General features: G+C 44.0%; 1 protein-coding gene across 2 annotated transcripts in view; it reads right to left on the bottom strand.

The window, feature by feature from the left end:
- The window catches only part of olfm1b (olfactomedin 1b), a 43,846-nt gene extending 21,824 nt beyond the window's left edge, over positions 1–22,022 (bottom strand). Inside the window, exon 1 of one of the 2 annotated variants that reach the window (XM_083793973.1) lies at positions 21,332–22,022. In XM_083793973.1, the coding sequence (XP_083650099.1) occupies positions 21,332–21,397 (66 nt within the window). In that variant the 5' untranslated portion in view covers positions 21,398–22,022. Of the gene's footprint in view, positions 1–3,556; positions 4,037–21,331 lie in introns of those variants that run through there. The other variant, XM_083793972.1, reaches the window with a different exon arrangement.
- Positions 22,023–23,276: the final 1,254 nt, after the last annotated feature.

Below are 23,276 nucleotides of genomic sequence, written 5' to 3'. Positions count from 1 at the left end.
AAATGTATGGAATTTAGATCATAAGGCCTTAAGCATAAATATATATTTCATATCGGGGTTAGAATTGGGGACCATAGGTCCCACATTTCTAATCATTCTGTGCTACACTGACTTGCATTAGCCTGTCGATTTGGGGGTCTGGGACATAAAAAAAAAGAAAGTTTGAAAACCTTTCAGGTAATTAAGGGCAGGCAGCTGGTTCCCAATGAGGGTTCCACAGGGCAAACTGAGGAACAGTTTAATTTCACTATTATTTCCCTGGCTAGAAGTTCAGCCCAATAAGAGAATGTGTACACTCAGAGATTTCACTCTCTGCACTGTTATCTCCTCACCTACAGCACACAGACAGAATTATGTACTAAATTATCTAACAAAAGCATCTTCTCTTATGGGGGGCCCTGGCAAAACCTCTTTCCAAATGGGGACGACGACGCAGCCTTGTATCAATTTGGGGGTCCATGGCGTGACAATGTTTGAGATCCACTAAGCTATAAGGAACCAATCGAAGCCAATCAGTATGCCAGTACTATCTGTGATGCCACACACATGCATGTACGCACGCACACACGCACGCACACAGCACCACTTGTTACATAATGCGTGTTAAATGCTAACGCACGACTACACACCTTGCCATCTGGACACGACAGAGCACCAGGCTCCACCCCATTTGACACCATCCAATCGGTGGATGCCAGCCAAAGAGGAGCGGGAGCCAATGAAACAAACCGTTCCAGGCTTTACTACCATTACTACTACTATTGGGACCATTGCTCACATTCTGTTCATTCACCACTTTCAACCGGCCGTCCCTAGTTTGGGGAATTATAGGCACACGGTGAGCTTGTAGATCTGCTATTCTATACAGTGGCGAGGTTCCCAGTTCGATCCCGGGCTCCCCAGAATGAGTGTCCAAGTGGGCTTGAGCAAGACTCTGAACCCCTAATTGCTCCCCTATGCAGGTTGGTGCCTTGCATGGTGTCCTCCGCCATCGGTGTATGACGGTGTGTATGAATGGGTGAATGTAATGCACAATCTATGTAAAGCGCCTTAGATAAAGGCGCTATAGAAATGCACCATTTTCCATTCACTACTTGAACCCTACTTGACCAGGGTCTCCCGTGCAGGGCTCTGTTCTTAGCCCTCTTCTTTTTCCCTCTACACCAAATGTCTTTGGTGAAAACGGCCATTCTACAAGCTCACAACGCATGGCGGTGCATGCAATGCAACGTGTTGTGAGCTTGTATAGGTCTGCTATTTTTGCCCGATGTTTGCTCCAGAATATGGGACATTATAGGATTCATTCATTGATGCTAAGTAACAATAGAAAGCGGGAGGCATGAGATTAGACAATGGGAGATTTCCGAAGTTAAAACCCCAGCTTGATGACCTATATTTAGGCTTTTCTTTATATTGAAGGAAGTGAAATATGCAAATGTATGACTTTGAACAATCAGGATATCCACCATGGTGGTGCTGAGCTGAATACTAATTCTGCAAGTCTGAGGGAGGGGTGTAGTTCTGCATCAGCCTGGATAATTAATGAACTGACAGACTTGCTGATTGACTGAATGACAAGCAGTGACTCTCCAAAGATGAGTAATTACAGACGCTGCCATGACACCACACTGTTTTCTACCTCCTGAGGATGACACTTATGGACACTAGAGACTTCTGTGGCACCTGCCTGCCTGACATTCCTCTACTGGAAGCCAAAAGCCAATCTCCCATTATCACAATGTCCAAACAAGGAGTAAATATTAACACACACACACACACACACACACACACACACACACACACACACACACACACACACACACACACACACACACACACACACACACACACACACAGAGAGAGAGATAATCCCTTGCGTACATATTGGTTGGTTGTAACATTTGTCACTGGTTAGCACCAATGCGAGTATAGTGAGCAGTGAGTGCTGATCCATTGAACAATTTATTTTTTCTCGAGCAAGATCGAAACTGTTTAGTCTACTGCCGACATTTATTTTTCCCCCTTTTTGTCCTTTGTACATATACAGCATTGTGGTCTTATAGATTTTGCTCATTTCAGCGAAGAGATTTGGTGTTGAGGGGGAAAAGGAGGAGGGCCTAGTACAGAGCACTGGGTGACTCCCATATTCAACTAAGTGGTCAAGAGCTTATAGTGTGAAAAGGCTTGACTCCACCATCACACAGCAGACTGCCTACGGCATGTTAAATTACCTTCCACAGAGAGGCAAACAAAGAGCCTGGCACTGACTGCACTCTCCCTATAATTTTCACCTTGGACGTTCTTTTTTTTATCAATGACAGAGAGAGAACCTATCATCATCGCCTCTTCAGCGCGCGCCCTTTTTTTCCCCACTACAGCTCTTTCTCTCTCTCTCTCTCTCTCTCTCTCTCTCTCTCTCTGTCACGCCCCTTCATACACACAAAAAGAAGATGTATCCTCCTGCGCACAGTCACACACACACACACACACACACACACACACACACACACACACACACACACACACACACACACACACACACACACACACACACACACACACACACACACACTTTTCTCTGCTGTATTCATGAATAAAACAGAGAAAATAGCAGCAGAGGAAAAAGTGGGAGTATACATTTTTTTTGTATGTATGTTTTTTTTTTTTTAATCTATGAGGCCTTTGTTTGAGAGAGAGAGAGAGAGAGAGAGACAGAGGAGAGAGAGATTGCGAATGCTGTTGAAATCGTCCTGGAATAGATGGATGGGGGGGTAACATGAAACCCCGGGGAGAGCAGCAATTAGCACACCGCCGGTACACATCTAACGGCCGGTAAACGGAGCAGATTAGACCAATAATTGGGAGACAATGAGGCACTGTGAGACCCAGTGCCTGACACATGGGGTCCAGGGACCCCCAGGGGGCCTTGAGGGGGGTTTCCAAAGGGGGGGGGGGGGGGCTATCATGCTACATGATTGATAGTTAGGAGGAGGAACCAGATGGACCCTTACAGATTTGTAGCCTATCTCTGAGTGTGTGTGCCAATAGAACCATACGGACACATAATATCACTGATGCTTTAGTGTATCAGAGATGGAATAAATACATCATCTCATCATATCTTATCAAACCAAATGCACCGTTATGCAGGTCTGTAACTCTTGAGAGTGCACGTATAGGAATGGTCCATCCATGGAACCAAATGGACCTTTTTGGCCATTTTTTTGGTTCCATATTGTATATTCTCAGTTCTCAGAGTAGAATGACTTATGCTTATCGATTGGGATCTCATCTCAGACTCAGACAGATAGCCTACAAATCATATCAAATGGGGGGGTCGAGGGGGTGTGGGGTTGGGGGGAGGGGGTCCTTGAAAAAAATATAGTCCGCAATCACTGCAGTTAATAAGCCACCCAAGAAGAGCACACAGCTTTAACTAAAGTCAGATGTGCTATTGATTCTGATCAAATCAAGTTCTGATCGATTTTTAAATGGCAATTAAACCCATGAAACTACATTAGCCCAGACCGGGGGGGGGATGCTGGATGTAACTTACTCCGGTGCTCCGGTCGGGGTACCCTCCCTGTGCCACCGACAGCTTGGTGGCATTGAGCCCCACCAGCGAGGGCAGCGTCTGCGACATCCAGTTGGTGATCATCGCCATGGTGCTGAGCACGACGCCTATCTTTAGCAAAGGCACCGACATCGTTACGCGCTGGGCTGGCTTGTGTTTGCTGTATATTCCTTCCTTCCTTCTCCTCCGTCCTGGTGCACTCCTCCTATCCCGTCTTCATTCCACACATTCCGGCGCGGAGAAGGAGCGAGCAGGGACGATGTTGAGGAGGCCGTTGTTGTTTCTGGTGTTGCCGAAAAACCCCACAAAAGACGCGCTCTTCTTATCCTGTTGTTTCATCATCATCGCCACCGCCGAGTCCGGTTCGGTGTCGGATCTTTCCTTGGACATCTCTCTAGGTCGGAGGGATGGAGGAGGGAGTCGCGGTAGATGGATAGATTATAGCCTAACCCCGTCGGTCAAAAAAACAATTACGCACGGTCGCTTAAAACCGATGAAAGACAATGATAAAAAAAAAACCCGATCAGACTGCAGGCGAATTGTGTCTCTCTGTCTCTCTCAATGGTTCTCCTCTCTCTCTATCTCTCCTGTTCCTCTCTTTGCTCCGCGTTGTTCTGATCTGATCCTCCCTCTCGCACGCACGCACACACACTGGTGGATGTGTGCTCCTCTCCACTCTCACAGTAGCCCGGTTTCGTGCGCGCTTCGATCTCTCCTCCTCTCTCTCTCTCTCTCTCTCTCTCTGTCTCTCTCTCGCCTTCACGCGCTTATACGTGATGGAGAACAAGTGACTGAAATCTCAACAACCACCACAGCGAAATGGATGAAGAGAGGGACCGAGGACTGGGGGGAGGATCCATCCACGGATCTATAAATGCTTGATTTATTCCAGGGGGTATATGATAGTAGACGCGAGCCACGCGACGTACGCGCTGTGGGGGCTTGGAGATCAGCAGCTATTGTTTTAATATGTATTGTCTGTCATACGGACGCCGGTCTAAATATAGATCCATGATGATAATGTCGGGGGCTCGTAGCCAAAAGCGCAATGATGACAGCCCGACAGCCCGGGGCACCAGGCTGTGTGTGTGTGTGTGCGCCCGGCCACTGGGCCAGCCTGTCCGGTCAGGTCGTGTCCTCTCGGTCGGGGCTTCGTTTCAAATCATGGCCGGGGATACTAATATACTTGGACTTGGGCCGTTGATTAGTAATTCGTTCATTGATGATGATGACAATGCACACCCGTACTCTCTCCAAGGGGAAGTATAATGCCTAACAATAAACTGAATAAAGATTAAAGAGTAGGTTATATGCGCGTGAAGTGAGTTTGTGTTTGTGTGTGTGTGTGTGTGTGTGTGTGTGTGTGTGTGTGTGTGTGTGTGTGTGTGTGTGTGTGTGTGTGTGTGTGTGTGTGTGTGTGTGTGTGTGTGTAAGAGGTTAATTATTTCACATACAGATGTCCTCCCCATGCAGTCTCAGATGACAACGTTGTCATTGCAGACAAAAGCTATCGAGTGAATCCATGTGAAATGTTGCTGTGACTGTGTATCCATCCAGCACAGCACAGCTGACAGCAGCACGTCTAACCTGAGCAGATTCGTGTGACTCGGGCGCCACCATGTAGCTGGTTTGGGTACTGCAGGAAATCAAATGCTGTTTTTATTTATTTATTTACTTTTAGTTTGGGGTCCCCATGAAAGAATTTAAAGATATTTAAGACCTTTTTAATATACTTTCAAAATAAATTATACTATAAAAATGATATACTATATAAAAAAAAACATTTGAAGAGATATGCCTGCAGGGACCCCCATGCATAAGATACATTTTCTTTACGGCTCTATAGCACAGATTCTCAACGTTTAATTTCATGGACCCCCATTTAATGGCATTTCTATCTCTGTGACCCCCATTTATATTGTAAAATCAATGTTGAGTTACTGACCCCATAAGGGTCCATTTGGATCCTAACTATCATTTAGCTGGGGACTCCCTGGAACTCCCTCAAGGACCCCTGGGGGTCCCTGGAACCCACTTTGAGAACCACAACACCAGAGGACAGTTCATCTCTTCATCACATTTCCAACAGGATCTATACAGAGTGGGGGATTTGAGATCAGAAGGAATCAATTCTTCAATTTAGTTATTAATTTCTGAACAATCTGTTCAGCTCCAGAAGAGTGACACGGTGACCATCATATTAAGCAGTAAGCACAAAGGCTACACGCATGCACACGCACGCACGCACACACGCACACACTCACGCACACACACACAGTTAATCCCTTAATGTGCAAAATAAACACTTCCTTCTGTGATGTGTAACACTTTAAACTACTGAATAAATAATTGTATCTTTATCTTTCTATTCTACTTTTGTCTTTTGGGGGTCTTTTCTTCTCAGCTGGCGGACTGCATGGCACACAGGATACTAAATTATTTAATTAGCCTACTACTAATATGCAGCTTCAATGCGTGGGTTATTTAATATCGTGGTGCTTTTCAAATACTGATGGCTCTATTTTCAGTAGTAGCTACAGTCGCAGTCCTCTATACAAATCATGACAACAAACACAATATTTTGGACGAGAAGTGTTGTAAACCTGCCATTATTTTCTTCTTTCTAATTATTTGTTCGGCACCAAAAATTATGATTGTTGTCATGATTTGTCACAACTCGAGTTGGCTTTGTACGACGCTTAAAAGTCTTTAAATAAATACTTTTTGAAATGTCTATGGGAAAAATGCATTGGGAATTATTTCCAGGGCCTGCATGGCGTCGTCTTGAAAGGGGGGCGGAACTGTGACGCTCTATAACGCTAATGATTTCATGATAATATTTGACAGGGTTTGGGTGGGTGAAAACAGTGTTGATTTAGTTGACTAAGACGATTTGTCTTAGTCTACCTTTTTTCACTGACGAAAACTAAATGGAAACTAAATTCAAACTAAGCTATATGATGACTAAAAGTAAGACTAAATATATTGACAATTTCGTCAACAAATAAAAACTAGACTAAAATGTTGGAAGGGATGGAAGGGACTAGTGGACAAGAGATCCAGTATAAGTCATTTTACATTTGGTTGCATGCTGAAGATAGCCGATCTACAACACATCGCAGAGCGACACGTTGTGAGCTTGTAGATCGGTGTGTGAAGTGTGAAATCAGTCATTACGACGCCATCAAGGCCCGCCAAAATACATTTTAGTCGACTAAATCAACTGTAGATTTTAATTGACTAAAGATATTTAGTCGACAAAAACTAGACTAACTAAAACATTCCAGGTGACTAAAATGTGACTAAATCAACACTGGTGGAAAACCTGTTCAAAGCTGATTGCCCTCAGTGATGTCTATACTTAGGTAATGCTCCAACCTATGGGCTAAACTGCGGTACTGCATGCAACAACGATTCACCCATAGATCTCCAGAATAACACAATAATGTTGTTTATAGTAGTAGGCTAGTGCTGCACGATTCTTGCTCAAACTGTGAATCTCGATTTTCTTTTCCTCCACAAGAATTGAGATCACGATTCTCATTTTTTCCATGGAAATATTTGTCTTTAGTCTGTATAGTTGCTGAACTGAACATTACTATACATTCAACATGTTGCAGCCCATGGAACCAATTTCAGTGGCTTCAGTTCAAACAGACAACATCAAAGTGCTCGACTTAACCCATTTTGACCTGAGATCAGATTCTAAAAATGTCTTCTACATCCTGACAGTTTTCTGAAAAAGCTATGTTTCTATGTCAGTCGATTTTTCAAAAATAGCAGACCTATTTTTTTATTGGGGGACTAGGTTGGTGGAGGTGAGAGCCCAGGATCACATTAGATGATTGACACAGGGGTGAAAAATGGGTTACAAAATCGTGGGATAAAAAATATATTAAAAAGAAAAATAGCAGACCTACAAGACCTATGAGCTTGTAGATCTGCTATTTTTCAATAGCTAAAGCATAACATAATGCTAACACCAAAAGGGGTTCTCGCCAAAAATGGATTAAACCCCCTCTTATAAAGTCTCTCTCTTGTAGCAAAAACATGAGAGTAACTCAAATTAATTACGGCCAACTAGTGCTGCACGATTCTTGTTCAAATTTTGAAATGAGATAGCATAGGTGTCTGAATCTAGATTTCAATCTTTTTTCTTCGATTAATTGTGCAGCAATATTGTTTATAGTATAATTTCCATGTGTTTCTTTATAACCTCTTTCAACCTGGCGCCCCCTATTTGGGAGATTCAATACTAAAGGAAATTTGCCAACATATTGTAAATCTACAAGCTCACACAACACGAGTTTGCGGATCAGCTATTATTCGCCGTGACACTGTCCAACGCCCAAGTATATAGGGGCTTAAGTTGTTAATGCACTTTCCAGGTAAGGTGAAATACATGGTGTGCACTCTAATTCTATATTAAGTATTTTCTACACCTCTCTCTCTCTCTCTCTCTCTCTCTCTCCACATCCCGCAGCAACTGTCTCTGCCGCCTCCTCCTCCTCCTCGGCTCTCTGCAACCTCCCAGCCCTGTGTGTGGACTGGAGATTGAAGAAGCATACAGTATTGATAGCTGTGTAGAGATAGAGAGAGAGAGAGAGAGAGAGCACTGCCAGGTGGGATTCAGCTGCTGGCCGCCGTGCCAGGCTGAGATTTCATGTCAAGTATATTCAGCCCTGTCCGATGCGGTCCAGCTCAATACCCTATATACCAGCCTATTAGGCTACGCTACAGGCATATACGCAGTCAATTCCACAGTGTTAATTCAATTCTGTTTCCGGTGTACAAATTGAACCCATTTTGGGTCTATAAGGGTCCACTCCGAAGAGTGTACACACACACGCTTCAGAGTTGAGTTAACGTTATGCGTTTTGCTGTGTAATACTAACTCAGCCTTTGTCAAGTCCCGCCCATGGTTGTGCCCCTCTTCGCACCCATTGGTTGCTGTTCTGTGGTTGGACAAAAATCCTCTCTCTCCATCCACTACCATTGAAATAACAGGTTTTTCAGTTGCTTCATATTGATATTCTGTGCATTCAATTCTTATTTTAAACTTCGTGTCAGTAAAAAGGAACATCACAGGTGCATCATGGTGACTGGGCATATCATGTTTGTTTTTTGATAAACAAAATATTCTTTAGTTTTGGGTCTGAGAGGTTGAAGCTCATCAAATGGTGGTCCGTGGCTCAAATGCTGGATAAATAATTCACATGAAAAAGGTTGAAAACCACTGAGTTAGATAATCCAATTATATAATGCTTTTTTTGGTATACGCAAAAGTCACTTTACATAACAGGACAAATAAAAGAAACAACTGTATTAAGAGAATAACTATTATAGGCTAAAAACTAGTAAACAACATTAAAATGTAGGTCCTTCTCAAACGTTTTCATGTCAAGAACCCCAATTGATACATTTTGGGTCGTGGCCCCCATATAAGAGGATTTATTTAATGTAAGATTAGATTTAGTACATAATTCTTCAAACTGTAGGTGTGGAGAGTGAAACCGCTATGATCTGATCAGTCATATTATACATTCTCTCATTGGGCTCAAACTGTTCCTCATTTTGCATGGGGACCTCTAGGGGTCCCCATGACCCCACTTTCTATTCTAAATGTTTTATCCCACAATTTTGTAACCCATTTCTTCACCCAGTGTCAATTATCTAATGTAATCCTGGGCGCTACACCCCACGCCAACCTGGGGGGGGGGGGGGGGGGGGGCAGCGGACTGACCTCCCGCTTCCTTCTATACATGAGTAGTAGTTTAGAGACCAGGATTACGGCATGTTTTTGTGAGGGTATACCTAACCTAACATGCAAACTCCACGCAGAAAATGACCCCACTTTCTGAACCACAGCCTAATCCATGAAGTTCAAAAAGTTGGGAGGAAACAATCCCTTGATTAAACGGTTGACTGACAATTACTGTAATCACATAAACTTTTAGTAATCAAACAATCAGATTAGCGATGCACTGCAGTATCGTGAACACTTTTCTAATATTATGTGACATATTGGCAATTTCACCAGAATGTGCTTGTGGTTGTTATAAGTTATATTTCACATTAACATCAACTTCAGGAATAACTTGTTGTGATGAGCATCAACCATCATTTCTTTATACTGCATTTCACTTTAATATTATGATTCAATTTATTCATACAAATTAATCAAGTAATCATGGAGGATAATCATCAGATTAATTGATTATGATGCTCATCAGCTTATTTCCGTAACGAAGACAAATCTTGTCCAGTTTTAACCTGACACGAAGCCCTATTTCACTGGATTTAATTACTTCAGTTCTAATTAATCCATCTGGCATTAATTGTCACAGTGGGATTAATTGTGGCGTTTCAAGAGTGCAAATCCCATCCAACGTTTACTACAGGCATTCTGAAACAAAAGGGTTGTATAACGTACAAATATTGCAACAGATAGTGATTCAGGCCTCTACATGCGCACGCACGCACGCACCACACAGACAGACACAGAGACAGACAGACACCACAGACATCACAGACACGCATCAGTTATTGTGCTACATACACTAAAACCTCATCCCAGAGCCGCTCCGTAGTGCAAACCACTGCAAACCTCTGGGAGATAAACTTTAATGGAGCATTAGTTGGTAACATCAGGACACAGAGAGATATGGCACGCTACAGTGAGCAATGCAGCCATCATACAAATGAAGCAATTAATACATGGAGCACGGAGGGAAGTAACGAGTCAACGCAGCAAACATTCTGGGACAAAGTCAGCAGAGAAATAGGCACAGACAGACAGACAAGACAGACAGACAGACAGTGCATGTGTGCGTGGGCATCTATTTTTGTCAAAACTTCATACCATCCTGACATTTCACCGCGGGGTATACGGTATTAAAATAACACATATTACATAGTCATTACGTTGTGCATCTTTCCTGCTCTCCAGTTAGCTCATACCATTAGCTGCGCTCCGCTGCTGTGTGTGCGTGCATATGGGTATTGGGTGAAATCAGACCTTCCGCGGTGCGTGTGTCATACTGTAGCTTAGGAGGCAGGCAATCATGACTAGGTCGCTATAGTGTTGGGATAAAGTAGACCTTTTAAGCATTTACCATTACTCATAAGAGTGTGCACCCTAGCTGTGCTCAAGCAAGGTCACAGAGTGACAGAAAGATTCCTATATAGTGTCTGAAAAAGTAGAGACACGTCAGAATTCTCCAGGACAGACGACCCCTCTGGCCCTGCGCTTCAAGGGGCGCCCCGACCAACGGAATGCTATGATCGAATCTAATTTGTGATGTAACAGGTCGTATTTGCTTCCATTATGTCTTTGCCGTTCACATGAATATCACATGACCATTCCTTTTGGGATAAGTATAAAAGTATAAAATATGCCAGATCTTATGATTCCATGACTTAGGTGTACAGCCTGCTTATTGGACCATCAGATAACTCTCTCACGGTATTAACGCATTGGCTGGCGGCATTTCTGGCGGCGTTTGTATGGGTATGGGGTCAGACTCCCATTGGCTTAGGCGGCGTTTCATGAGGTGGGACTCCCATTGATGACTAGCTCGCTCCATTTGAGGACTAGGTCACTTACATTTCATGAGCTGTCATTATTCAGGTTTCACCTAGCCTCGGAAACCCAGACCTTTTTATTTCCAGGGAGAGTCCACTTCAATTCGGCATAGAGTAGCGCAAACGTCGATCACTCTCTGCTGATTTCTGATCGTCTGCACCTTTGTTAAATTGACGCACACACGTACACGCACACACTCCTCTCTCTCTCTGTCGCTCCAACTAATTAGTCTCATGTCGCACAGCTGCGTTTAGATTCTCCCGGCGGATTCTGCCGGGAGCTGCCTATGCCATAGAAAGCATAGGTGGACCCCAGGCTAGGTTTCACCTGCCAAAAAGGGAAATCTGTGCTGCTGCGGTAATAGAAGTCATTGTAGCAGGTATGACATCGTCTAGCCTACAGCGCTGTGTGTCTAATATGCAATTAACCTACTTCAATAGACAAGTACCTTTAAATAGGCTACTGTTATGACCAATAGACTAATGAATAGATAGGACCGGACCCTGATTCTCTAACCTTGTCACCTCAAGGTCCCCCATGCCAAATTGATATGTACTATACCTGTGCCCGCCGGCCACCGGCCTACTTGGGAATGATGCAAGTTTGGGAGCCTAGTATGCAATACCCGTTGTCATAGCACCCGTTTTAACCGTCTATCTGTGTCCCATGCATATGGAGATCTCTCTGTCTGTCTGTCTGTCTGTCTGGCAGGTGTGGGGTTGCCATGGCCCCCCGTACTTTCACTAAAATATGGTGAAAGTAGAAGATCTACATACAGTACAAGCTCACAACATGTTATGACTATGATGAGCTTGTATATTGTCCATTTTCAAATAACGAAAGTGTCCCTTATACCTTTCCACATTCATCGTATTACGTTTCAATAAATCGAAACCCACCAAAGCCTTATGTGCGATCGTGTGTGCATGTGTAGAGATGGATGAAAAGAGAGAGAGGTAGAGAACAATAGAAGGAATCTAAGAACAATTAGGCCTACATCTTCAAGTGGACTGTATAGTGTAAAGCTATATCTACAAAATGGTACACGCCACAGTCTCTTACACAATGTAGGCCTAGAAAACATTAGCATCAGGACATATAGCCCAGCCTACTATAGTGCTGCATGGTTATAATTTCTGCTGAAGAAATTGATTATTTCTCACAGGAAAATGAGTTTCTAATATCTTTAATGCCCGTTTGCTGATTGAAGCCATTATCTTTGGTCAAATGGCATGTAGTGGCCTCCGTGACTTCACCGTGAGCCTGATGAATGTACAATGTTCCGCTGATTACACCTTGTGAAATGAGGGGCACGGTGCAGCAGCCGACCAAATACATTTTCATTATTAACCCATTTTGGGCGGGAACCCCTGTTGGTGTTTTAAGCATTATGTCATGCTTTAGCTATTGAAAAATAGCAGATCTACAAGCTCACGAGCTTGTAGGTCTGCTATTTTTGAAAAGTCGTTAAAATGAGGCGCAAATCATTGAATATACTGTATATTTCAGAGCGAACATTTTTAACTAAAATATTTGCTTCTTTGGGGGTCCCTGGACATATTTTGAGATGGGGGGGTCGGTGGCCCAATAGAGATAATTCTGGGGGTCCTTGACATGACAAAGGTTGAGCACAACTGACATAGAAACATGGGTTTTTCAGAAAACTATTAGGATTTAGAAGCCTTGGGTTAAATGGGTTAAAAAGGAAAAGCTACATTATGTTCATTATTCTGAATTGTAATGAATCCCTCTGCTCGTTTCAGGCTCGGCTCCAGGATGAAATTACTTAGGGGGGGAGTTGAAAATGATGAGGGGGCACAGTCACACACCATTTATAGTAAAACAATATGTACCTAAAACTTAAACTGTGTTTCTTCTCTTGCGACCGTGGAGTCAGTTCTCCTCCATGACTGTGAATGCTGGACACTAACACAATTAACACCAGACAACACCAGAATGTTACGTGTGGTACTGAACATCAACCAGGACGAGCACACCACCAACAAGCGTCTGTACGGGGCAGTACTGGGCATTACCAAGTGTATCAGAGAACATAGCAGTAAGGAGGATGAGACTATAGCTGGCCACTGTACGGGGCATTACCAAGTGTATCAGAGAACATAGCAGTAAGGAGGATGAGACTATAGCTGGCCACTGTACGGGGCATTACCAAGTGTATCAGAGAACATAGCAGTAAGGAGGATGAGACTATAGCTGGCCACTGTACGGGGCATTACCAAGTGTATCAGAGAACATAGCAGTAAGGAGGATGAGACTATAGCTGGCCACTGTACGGGGCATTACCAAGTGTATCAGAGAACATAGCAGTAAGGAGGAGGATGAGACTATAGCATGGCCACTGCCACCGACACCAATAAATCCCGGCCTAAAAGCTTGTACTGTGGGACGGGAACCAACACACGTGCATCGATCGAGAGGACGTCCCACACCTATACCTGCGTGGACGTACTAAAGAAAGATACTGGTGCAGAAAGCACAAATGAGCTGGCCAGATGTATGGATAACCGAGATGACTGGAGACGCCGATGGAGGGCTAGTCTGAGGACGACGTAGAGAGAGAGAGGGGGCAGAATTTGCAACCGAGGGTGCCAGGCCACCTCTGGCCACACCCATGGCGCCGGGCCTGGCTTGTTTGAGTCTGTAGAATCATTTTAACTTGGATTTATGGTAGGGTAAGTGATATTCTTTGGTTAAAACAAAATGTTTCTTTTGTTAACAATTTAAGTAATTACAGTAAAGTAATCATTGCTGTTAGGCGTTTGGACTCTCCCTGTCTCTCCGGAACTTTAATAAACAGAAAATACATAACATTTTCAGGTAGGTGACAAAATGTCAGCCACATCAGGATAGAGTACCCATTAAAGATGTCAGTCAATCAAGTACCAAGTACCCATTTATCAGCTTATTTATAATGTTCCAGTTCCAATTCTGTCATCACTTCCAATTGCACCTGTTTAATCTGTATGCTGTTTGAGGTCTCTATACTGATTGGATTTTCGGTTTAACAGTTTTAGTGCTGAAAACGATTTACCAGACTTTTAATCAACCCCCCTTCACTGCCGAGATTGTTGTATTACCTTTAGAGCATACGCTTAATTATTTGGGCTTTTAATCCGCGAAAATCCAGCAAAAAAAGCTCCCGTGGTTTGTTATGATCCGAGCGTAGCATCCACCATCTTGGTGCACCCGGAAGACGCACACAAGACTGGTCTCAATGAGGCGTTGCACCCCATTCGTTTGCATTGGCCTCAATTTCCCAGAAGCCCTAGCAGCCCACAGCATGTGACGATTTCCGGTTTCGTCATCAAAACAGATGCACCTACTCTCTTTCTCCGCGGCGAAGAAGGATTTTCTATTTATTTTTTACATTACGGCGGATTAAACACATAAAACAAAAGTCGCGTATGTCCGATATGGCAGCGACATTAACCTGGAGTAATCCATTCCCGGCACGGAAACTGTTTTAATATAGGAGACGGGAGAGACATACCGAACAAACACTCTGTAGCAATGAGTACTATCAGAAAAAAAAAATTATAACGTTTTTAACACTAACTTTAATCAAAGAAAGCTACGTTATAATAGTGTGCATTTCTTTTCTGGGTTGCATTATTATTTGTCAATTGTAGGCCATTTGTAAAACTGGCCAATCATAGCACAGTGATAATCATGTCTCGATTTGTGTACATTTATAGTAGTATAGAGTAGTATAGCAAAAAAGAGGTTCTTCCTTGGCCTAGTAGTGTGTGCAAAGTTTCAGGCCGATCGTCCCAGTGGTGCCCAAGATTAGCTGCTCACGAGAAGACGCACGGTATATCAGTGTCTGTACTCGTAATCAATTGTATAAACGAGATGGCCTTCTTCCTAATCCTAAAGGCACAGAGCTATTAATTACTCATTGCTTAGTTTCAGCTTTAAGTGACATGCGCTCCACAGCATGATCCCACCATAGCTTCACATTGCAATAATCACGAGCATATCCCTTTGGGTCATGCTGATCACTGTCCATCCCTGTTTTCATTGGGAGTCGCGCTCTGGATAGGGGTTCTTCTGCTTTTGTTTTTGGTTCAGTGTGTCTGAGTAGACCAATGCGGGATTCACACTCCCTTGAACCTTCCGCACTTCACACAGGGAAAGACTGATGCTGGTCTGTCTTGTTGGTTTTGGGCCTTATTCTTTCGCCTCAGTCTCTTTGCCACTGGACTGCTGGGCGAGCGTTTCTTCAAACCTGGAGAGACCGTCCTCGATGATCTGTCTCTCCAAGCTGTGCGATCGGATGCTGCAGCTTCCCAGGTATCCAGATCGATGTCCAAGGCCTTCAGGTCTCGCTTGCAAATGTCTTTGTAGCGCAGTTTTGGTCTGCCTACAGGACATCATCTAATCTCTCGCACAGTTACTCCATCAAACCTCATTCACATTCCCTGCATATACCAACCTCCTCCCATTCAGGCTGTAAGGCTGTTCCTTGAATGAAGTGCAGCCTACTGGCTGCACTCCATTGGCTGCCCATCAAATCTAGAATTGATTTTAAATTTATTTTAACAACCTATAAGGCATTACATGGCCTAGCCCCGCTTTATATCTCTGGCTTACTGGAGTCAAAGATCCAGGGGCGTTACTAGCGCTACGCAGACAACACAACTGCGTTGTGCCGTCGGTAAAATGTAATTATAAATACATAGAGAGATGCAATGACAGCTGAGTTGAACAAAGTTTGGCCTAGCCTGGTGGTGGCTGCTGCTGGTTGAACTCGTAACCAAGGGGGACCGGGCCTTTGCAGTGGTTGGACCGGGCCTTTGCAGTGGTTGGACTGGGCCTTTGCAGTGCAGTTGCGCCCACACTGTGGAATGCCCGTACCCTTGTCGATCAAAAATGCTTATCTGACTTTTTTTGCGTTTTACTTTTATTTCTCGTTGTCATTGCTTTGATTGCTTGATTGTTTTATTATGTTGGTCACTGTACAGCACTTTGTAACGTTGTTTCGAAAGGTGCTTTATAAATAAAATGTACTTACTTACTATATATTGTTTTAAAGTGGTTAAATAAAGACCTAATTCTGAATACATAAGAGTACTTTGCGTAATGTCACCAATGTGCCTTTATCATGTAATTCATAGTATTTCTGTGTGCTAGTGGGTTGATGTAGGATATTGTCTCTGTGGGGTGGAAACCTCATTATGTCCAAAACTGTTACTTTCCAGGATTCAAATTCAAAAACGGCTAAAGCAGCACATCGACAAGCTCAAGCGAAGCGACGCGTTTCGAGATGCTGTGTCTGCTACTTTTGATGCTTTCGTTTTGACGCCGCAAAGTAGGGCATTCATTTGTGGAAAAAAACACAAAAGTACAGAAATAAGAGGTTTCTGCATGACATAACGGTGATATATGCTTGCTGTCGGGGCAGAAAAAATGTAGGTTGCCTGTTATCAGAGGGGCTGCCACAGAGCTGCCATCTGGTTTCTCAGGGCCTCGTTAGGATCCGGGATCTCGTTAAGGTGTGGTAAGATGTGGGGCCATAAGGGAGCTTCCAGGTATATGGAACAGCTGCTATTCTCACTGTTTGTTGTGCGTGCGTGCATGCATGTGCGTGCACGTAGGCTACTTGTATCGCAATATTTGTGATCATTGGTGTAAGGTACTGTACTTAAGTACAACGACAGGTCTGCTCCAGGTCTGCTCATGAGGGGCTCGACAACACAAGCGCAAAAAAAGACTGCACATAAAATGTCTCACACGTGCGACAATTTCACAGGACTGCGCCCACGTAAATATGCTTGCGTTGTCGCCCCCTCGACTTCTCAGCGTGTACAGCAAAATAACGCAGGTCTCATTGAAAATGAATTACTAGGTGCGTTAATCGCTGGCCATTTGAAAGAACCTTTAGGTTATTACAGTTAGGACTCGGAGTCAGGCATTTTGAAATTAGGTTTAGGGGCTAGAGTTATATCCGACTTATTCTTCCAATAGTTACGCACTGGGTTGGGTAGTACAACGGGTCACGCTGCGACAAGCTTGTAGATCTGCAATTTTGGGCTGTCCTCCTAAAATGTTCATGTCCTCAGAAGTTGTGTGAGTGTGCGCGCGTGTGTGTGTGTGAGTGAGTGCCGACGGGGGCGTCCTGTCTGTGTGTCTGATTGAAGTATTGTGATTTGAAATAATAACGCAACTCAACTTTTAATTGACATCGTAACAAAGCTGACTTCCCCGTAAGCGTTGCCTACTGTTTCCTGCCATCCATTGCCATGTCCCAGTTTGACGATGCCTTCATCTACATTCAGTAAACTTGAACTTAAACTGAACTTAAACTCTTCAAGCTAACTTGATCAGAGAAAGTGTGGAGGGAGCGTCATAACATTTAACTCGTTGAGACCGGAGGCCGATACTACAAATGCCTTCAAAGTTTAACACTTTCAAGATGTTTCAAGAATATTCAAACACTTTTAAGATTTATCAAAAATGTTCAAAAATAGCAGATGTACAAGCTTGCAGCGCAAAGTGAGCTTGTATGTCGTCCATTTTTTAATAGCCAACGCAAACATCTAACATGTCACCGATGCTTTCCCAGTTTTAATGGCTTCAAAACATCAAAACTTCAGTCACATTGCATCATTCTGGATGTGTTAAGGTTCTCTCTCTCTCTCTCTATCTCTTCCAACCACTCTACATTTCTCAGTCTAGCTATATTCAGGGTTAAAGTGAGGTCTCGCTGGCCCGGGCTGACCTAGCAGTCCGGGCACCTATAAGCTGCTAATCCAGCCTGACAGTGTGTCGCGGGTTTGACTCCCGATCCCGACCCACCTTTGATGTGTGTCACTCCCCGTCTCTCTCACTCCAATTCCTGTCAACTGACTGTGTGCACTATCTAACAAGGCAGAAAAAGCCCCAAAAATATCTGTGGGGAAAAATAGCAAGTGCTGTTTAAATATTTATGAATACAGACTTATACTTTCAACCTGGCATCCCTATTTGGGGCACTTCATTATGGTGAACATTAAACGTTTTTATGTATTTATTTATCCAAATTTTAAATAACTTGGTGGCTTTTTCCGCTACTTTGTTCTCAGTGGCACTGTTATACGAAGTATAAAGTAGGACATACATGAGAAGAAGAATATGAAATATGGAGATAGAAGATGTCTGCCCCACAGCGACGATAAGGCGCTTGCTTGCCTGTGCCCTATACCAGCTGTGTGGTATAATACTGTTGTAGGTTTTATTAGTATAGTCATAAAAATAGAGCAGTGTGTCTAGAGTTTCTGTCAGCCATGGAGCGCATGCTGTGTGTGTGTGTGTGTCTGGGGGGGGGGTATTCAGGGAGAGAGCTGAGGGCGGAATTAGGGCTGACCTTGTAAGCGCTGACACGCGGCTCACAGACAGAGAAAGAGAATAGAATGTCACCTCCTGCCTGCATGGGCCCTGACCTACACAGGGACCCTAACGATGCAGATAAAAAGCTGAAAGACACACACACACACACACACACACACACACACACATACACAGCCAAGTGGCACTCTCCACAATTTCAATGACACCGATAGTCAGTCATTTGTGTTGTCTTGTTGTCACAGTGTGCCAGCGTTCACACGATAGAGGTTTTTCAGACGAGGAAGTGCAGGGCGATGTTGTTGTTGTTGCTCTGAGTTCATCATCAGCCTTCAGTTTCACTATATTATCTCATTTAGACCTGACACTAGATTCTACAAAATGTCTTCTAAATCCTGACAGTTTTCGGAAAAACCTATGTTTCTATATGTCAGATAATTCTGGGGGTCCTTGACATGAAGAAGGTTGAGTCTTCATGTCAAGGACCCCAGAATTATCTGTATTTGGCTGCGGACCCCCCCCCCCCCCCCACACAATGTGCGTGTGCATGGGGGACGCACATTGTGATTGGCCGGAATGAGATGATGTATGATGATGTATGACGATAAGAGTGCCCCTCACTTCACACGGGTGTGATCTTTTTCACATCAAGGCCCATTATTTATTCAACATCTGAGCCACGGACCACCATTTGATGACATTTAGCCTCTCGGACCCAAAACTAAAGAATATTTTGTTGTCATTGGATACGATTTTGTCCACAATTCCATGCTGTTGGCAAACGTTGATAAAAATAATAATTCCTCTACATTATCTAAATGTGTAGACTTCTTGTAAATGAAGTAATGCAGATGTTTAACACTTTGACTACCAGAACCCGAGTTACTCAAGTTAATAGAACACTTTCCCTGCGGTTCGCGAGTTGCCCGACTTGTGTTTTCATTGTTTAATCTGCGTTTTTTCATTACAATGGAGGGGGTGGAGCCGAGCGGTGCGCTCCCTCGTCCGCTGTGTTGTTGTGGTCGCCACTTTGGAATACTTTTCAACACCGTTTTAAAGTGGATTTTCATGACAAGCAATTCAGCGATCGGCTCAGTGGCTCTTCAAAGGTAACTTAAGACAGTGGTTCCCAAAGTGGGGTCCGGGGACCCCTAGGGGTACTTGAGGGAGTTCCAGGGGGTCCCCAGCATGATAGTTAGGAACCAAATGGACCCTTATGCCTTATGGGTCTGTAACTCTGAGAGTGTATATTTTGTACACTCTCAGAGTTAAATGAACAGTGATTTTACAAAATAAATTGGGGTCTCAGAGATAGAAATGCCATTAAATGGGGGTCTGTAGACTAATTCAGATCTGCTAGAGCTGTAGAAACCTTCTCCTATGGGGGGGGGGGGGGGGGTCCCTATGGCATATCTTTTCAAATGGGGGTCCGTGGGCCAATTAGTGTCAATTTGGGGGTCCTTGACATGAAAAAGTTTGGGAACCTGCACTGACTTAAGACATAGGCAGGGAAGCCTGAAACACTACCCCACAATCCCGGCAATAAAACTCTTAAACACAATAAATTAACTCTTGAGAGTTAAAGATCTATAAGGGTCCATTTGGTTTATACCAACTCTCCATCCTTTATCTGCAGGGACCACCTGGAACCTCCTCAAGGACCACTGGTGGTCCCCGGACCACTGGTTGAAACCCACTGAATTATAGGTATACATGAATCAAATGCTTCAGTGCATTAGGTTCGGAATGCTGGCAAAATAAGTTGAATTCACCCACTCTCGTGCTTGGAATGAGAGAACGCAAGCATGCTGTGTTTGTTTCTGAGAAGCTGCCAAAAAGCAACAAGGCATGAGAGGCACATTTCACTTCCAATTCCAAGAAAACAAAATGATAAAACTGCTATATTTATTTACCGCTGCCATTGCGTTGTCCTGCATGTGTTTATATAGAAGCATGCAGGCAATCATTTCCATTTCCAATAACTAAATGAAACCACAGTGAAGCTGTTCTTTTTCTATACAGCCAATAATATTGTGCTGACCGGCTGGTGGTTTATTTTATACTTTATTGCTTAATTGGACTGAATGCCCTGCTGTCCTCTCATGTTAAATCAAGTAACTTTGTGGTTATTGGAGCATGCAAAAGAGAGAGAGAGAGGGAAAGAGAAGGAAAAAAAGACCAGCTGCACTGGAAATGTTAAAGCCTTTGATTGTGGGTGGACGTTGCTTTGATTCCAACCACCAAAGGGCATCATGAGTGCAGCCAGCATCCATCCAAGACCAACAATTCAATATAGAGAATGACAGCTGTTTCCCCTCCAAGATGATACGAGTCATTTTAGAATGCATTACGATAGCGGGTGTCAATAGCAATCCTTATAAAACTAGTGTAAACGTTTAATAAATAATATAGCTAAAAGAAAATATAGTGTTTCCTTTTTCTATTCGTCTATAATGTTGCGCTCAAACATATAAGACCCAGTGAGTAGGATACAGACTGCATGAATAAGGGACATTATACTAGCCTCTTGGATGTTTCCGCGCCCACAAGCACTTCGCATATCCCCGATTCCCCATCATGTAATCCCAGACGTTAATCTGTTTAACCGCCGGGTAGACAGAGGGGCTAATTCGCCCGGGTTTTCTACTCCTGCGAGGGGAGCGGGCGAGCGAGGTATATCTCATGTCGGATCTGAAGCAAGCCAATTAACTGCACGGGTTACTTACATTACATATATTGTATCACATTATGCAGACGGGGTCGGGTCGCGGACGCGGTGCATATGGGGATTGGGAAAAATGGCGTGTATTCATTCAAAGCCTTACTTGGGTGAGTTCTGTGCCCATCAGGATGAGGAGAATGAGACCCGGGAGCTTGCTCGCAGGCTGCATCGCTTGCCTCCGGAGGATGCTGCTGGACCAGCGCGGTCTCTCACATGCAGATCCAGTCCCCTCTCTCTCCTCTTCTCTTCTCTTCTCTCTTCTTGTCCCCCCGCCTGCCTGCCCGCCTGCCTGCCTGGCTGCTGTCACAAGCACAGCAGTCCCAGTCCTTCGCCTCTCTCTCGCGGGTGCGCCTTTCTTATTAGCGCTGCCTGCTGATATAGAGAGCGCACACAGTCACTCGGATTTCTCTCGCGGATGATCCCGCCTCAGCAACCAAATAATAGATAACGAGAGATCAGCTTGACCGAGTCGTCTCCGTCGTCTCTGTGCATATTTATTTCTTCTCGTTATTTTCTGGTGCTCTCTCTCTCTCTCCCCCTCTCTCTCTCTCTCTCTCTCTCTCTCTTGCTCTCTCCCTTGCTCTCTCCCTATAGCTCTCTCTCTCTCTTTCTCCTCTGCTCCGGAGGTCTCCGTTCGCTTCACTGCCACTGGTCGCGACGTGCTGTGATGCACATCACGAATAGAGAAAGGGGCATGCAGAGAAGCTACTGTTGTTGTTGTTGTTGTTGTAGGTACAATTAAGTAAACGTTCTCTTCTCTTCCATATACTGTATAGGCTATATGGACAAACTTTACCTGCGCGCCGAAAGCTGCTGTTACAAATAAAGCTCTGGATAGAAAAATGATGACGATGAGGATGAGGATGATGTTGTTAGAACGGAAGTAGCATCGTCTAGTGCGGGAAATTTAAATACATTATGAGTAGACCTGTTTTTTTTGTTAACCTTTTTTGTTCATTGAGTTCAATTAAGTCAACATAGGGCATAGGCTAATGTGAGTGACATTTCAATTATCTAATATAAATGACAAGACATAATTAATTCATCAAGAACAGAATAACTTTCTTCATTTCGGCTTCATGTCAGTGCAACCACAATTGCAATCTCCCAGAATTGCACCTTTCTAGTTATTATAAGCTAGTATTGTGGGCTATAGGGTTCAAGGTTAGCTTTAATGTCCCTTGTGGGAAATTGGTTTGCAGCCAGATCATAGTAAAAAAAATACACACAATAAACAACATTCAATACAAGACTGATCTAAGAACAGGGCACTGCCAGTGGGCAGTATATGTGCAAAGAGGCAAGAATAAAGTGCTATCTGCTGTTCAGTTGAATAGCAGCCGGGACAAAGGATAGTTTGGACCGATTAGTCTTTGTAGTGGGTGTTGTGTAAAGGGTTAACACTGAAGACAGTCGACGACCTGAGGGCAATGCAGTTCAAACCCATGCAGTTGCCTCTGGGCTGTGACGCCTTGTGGGTCAACCAATAAGAAGACACAAGGAGGGGGATTACACTGTTTCCATTGGCTAATGGGCTGTGACGTCACGTGGGTCAATTGCCACTCTTTATTCACTCTTTAGTCACGTTTTATAGTCCCCCCCCCCCTGTGACATCAACCAATAGGAAGACAGAGCTAGGTGTTGGCAGAGTGATCTAATATGAGAGTGACAACACGTTGACTCCCATTGTAACAATGGAATGCAGAAGTGCTCCTTCTATCTCAATGGGATAGTTCCAATGTTTGCACAAACCTTAGTATATATTAATAGAGACGGCACCCGGAGGAATTAAACCCTGAGGCGAAATGGACATAGTGGCCGAATTTGGTATTGCAGCGGGGCCAAAGCTGGGCCAAAGCTGGTCCGTTGACTATCATTGTGCATGTTCATGATGACACATGAATGCCGTTTCATCCGTGAACGCGTTCAATGATAGTCAACGGCCAGCGCGTTCATGTGTTTGGCCCAATCCATCCCAGAATGCACTGTTCCTACCCGGAAGGAGGAGTGAAATCGCCTCATGCGCTTTTGAGCAACTTAATGCAAGT

The sequence above is a fragment of the Protomyctophum parallelum genome, assembly GCF_964188405.1.
Source record: "Protomyctophum parallelum genome assembly, chromosome: 21".
Taxonomy (NCBI): Eukaryota; Metazoa; Chordata; class Actinopteri; order Myctophiformes; family Myctophidae; genus Protomyctophum; species Protomyctophum parallelum.
Note: the sequence above shows the minus strand (reverse complement) of the source record. Positions and strands in the feature narration are given on the sequence as shown.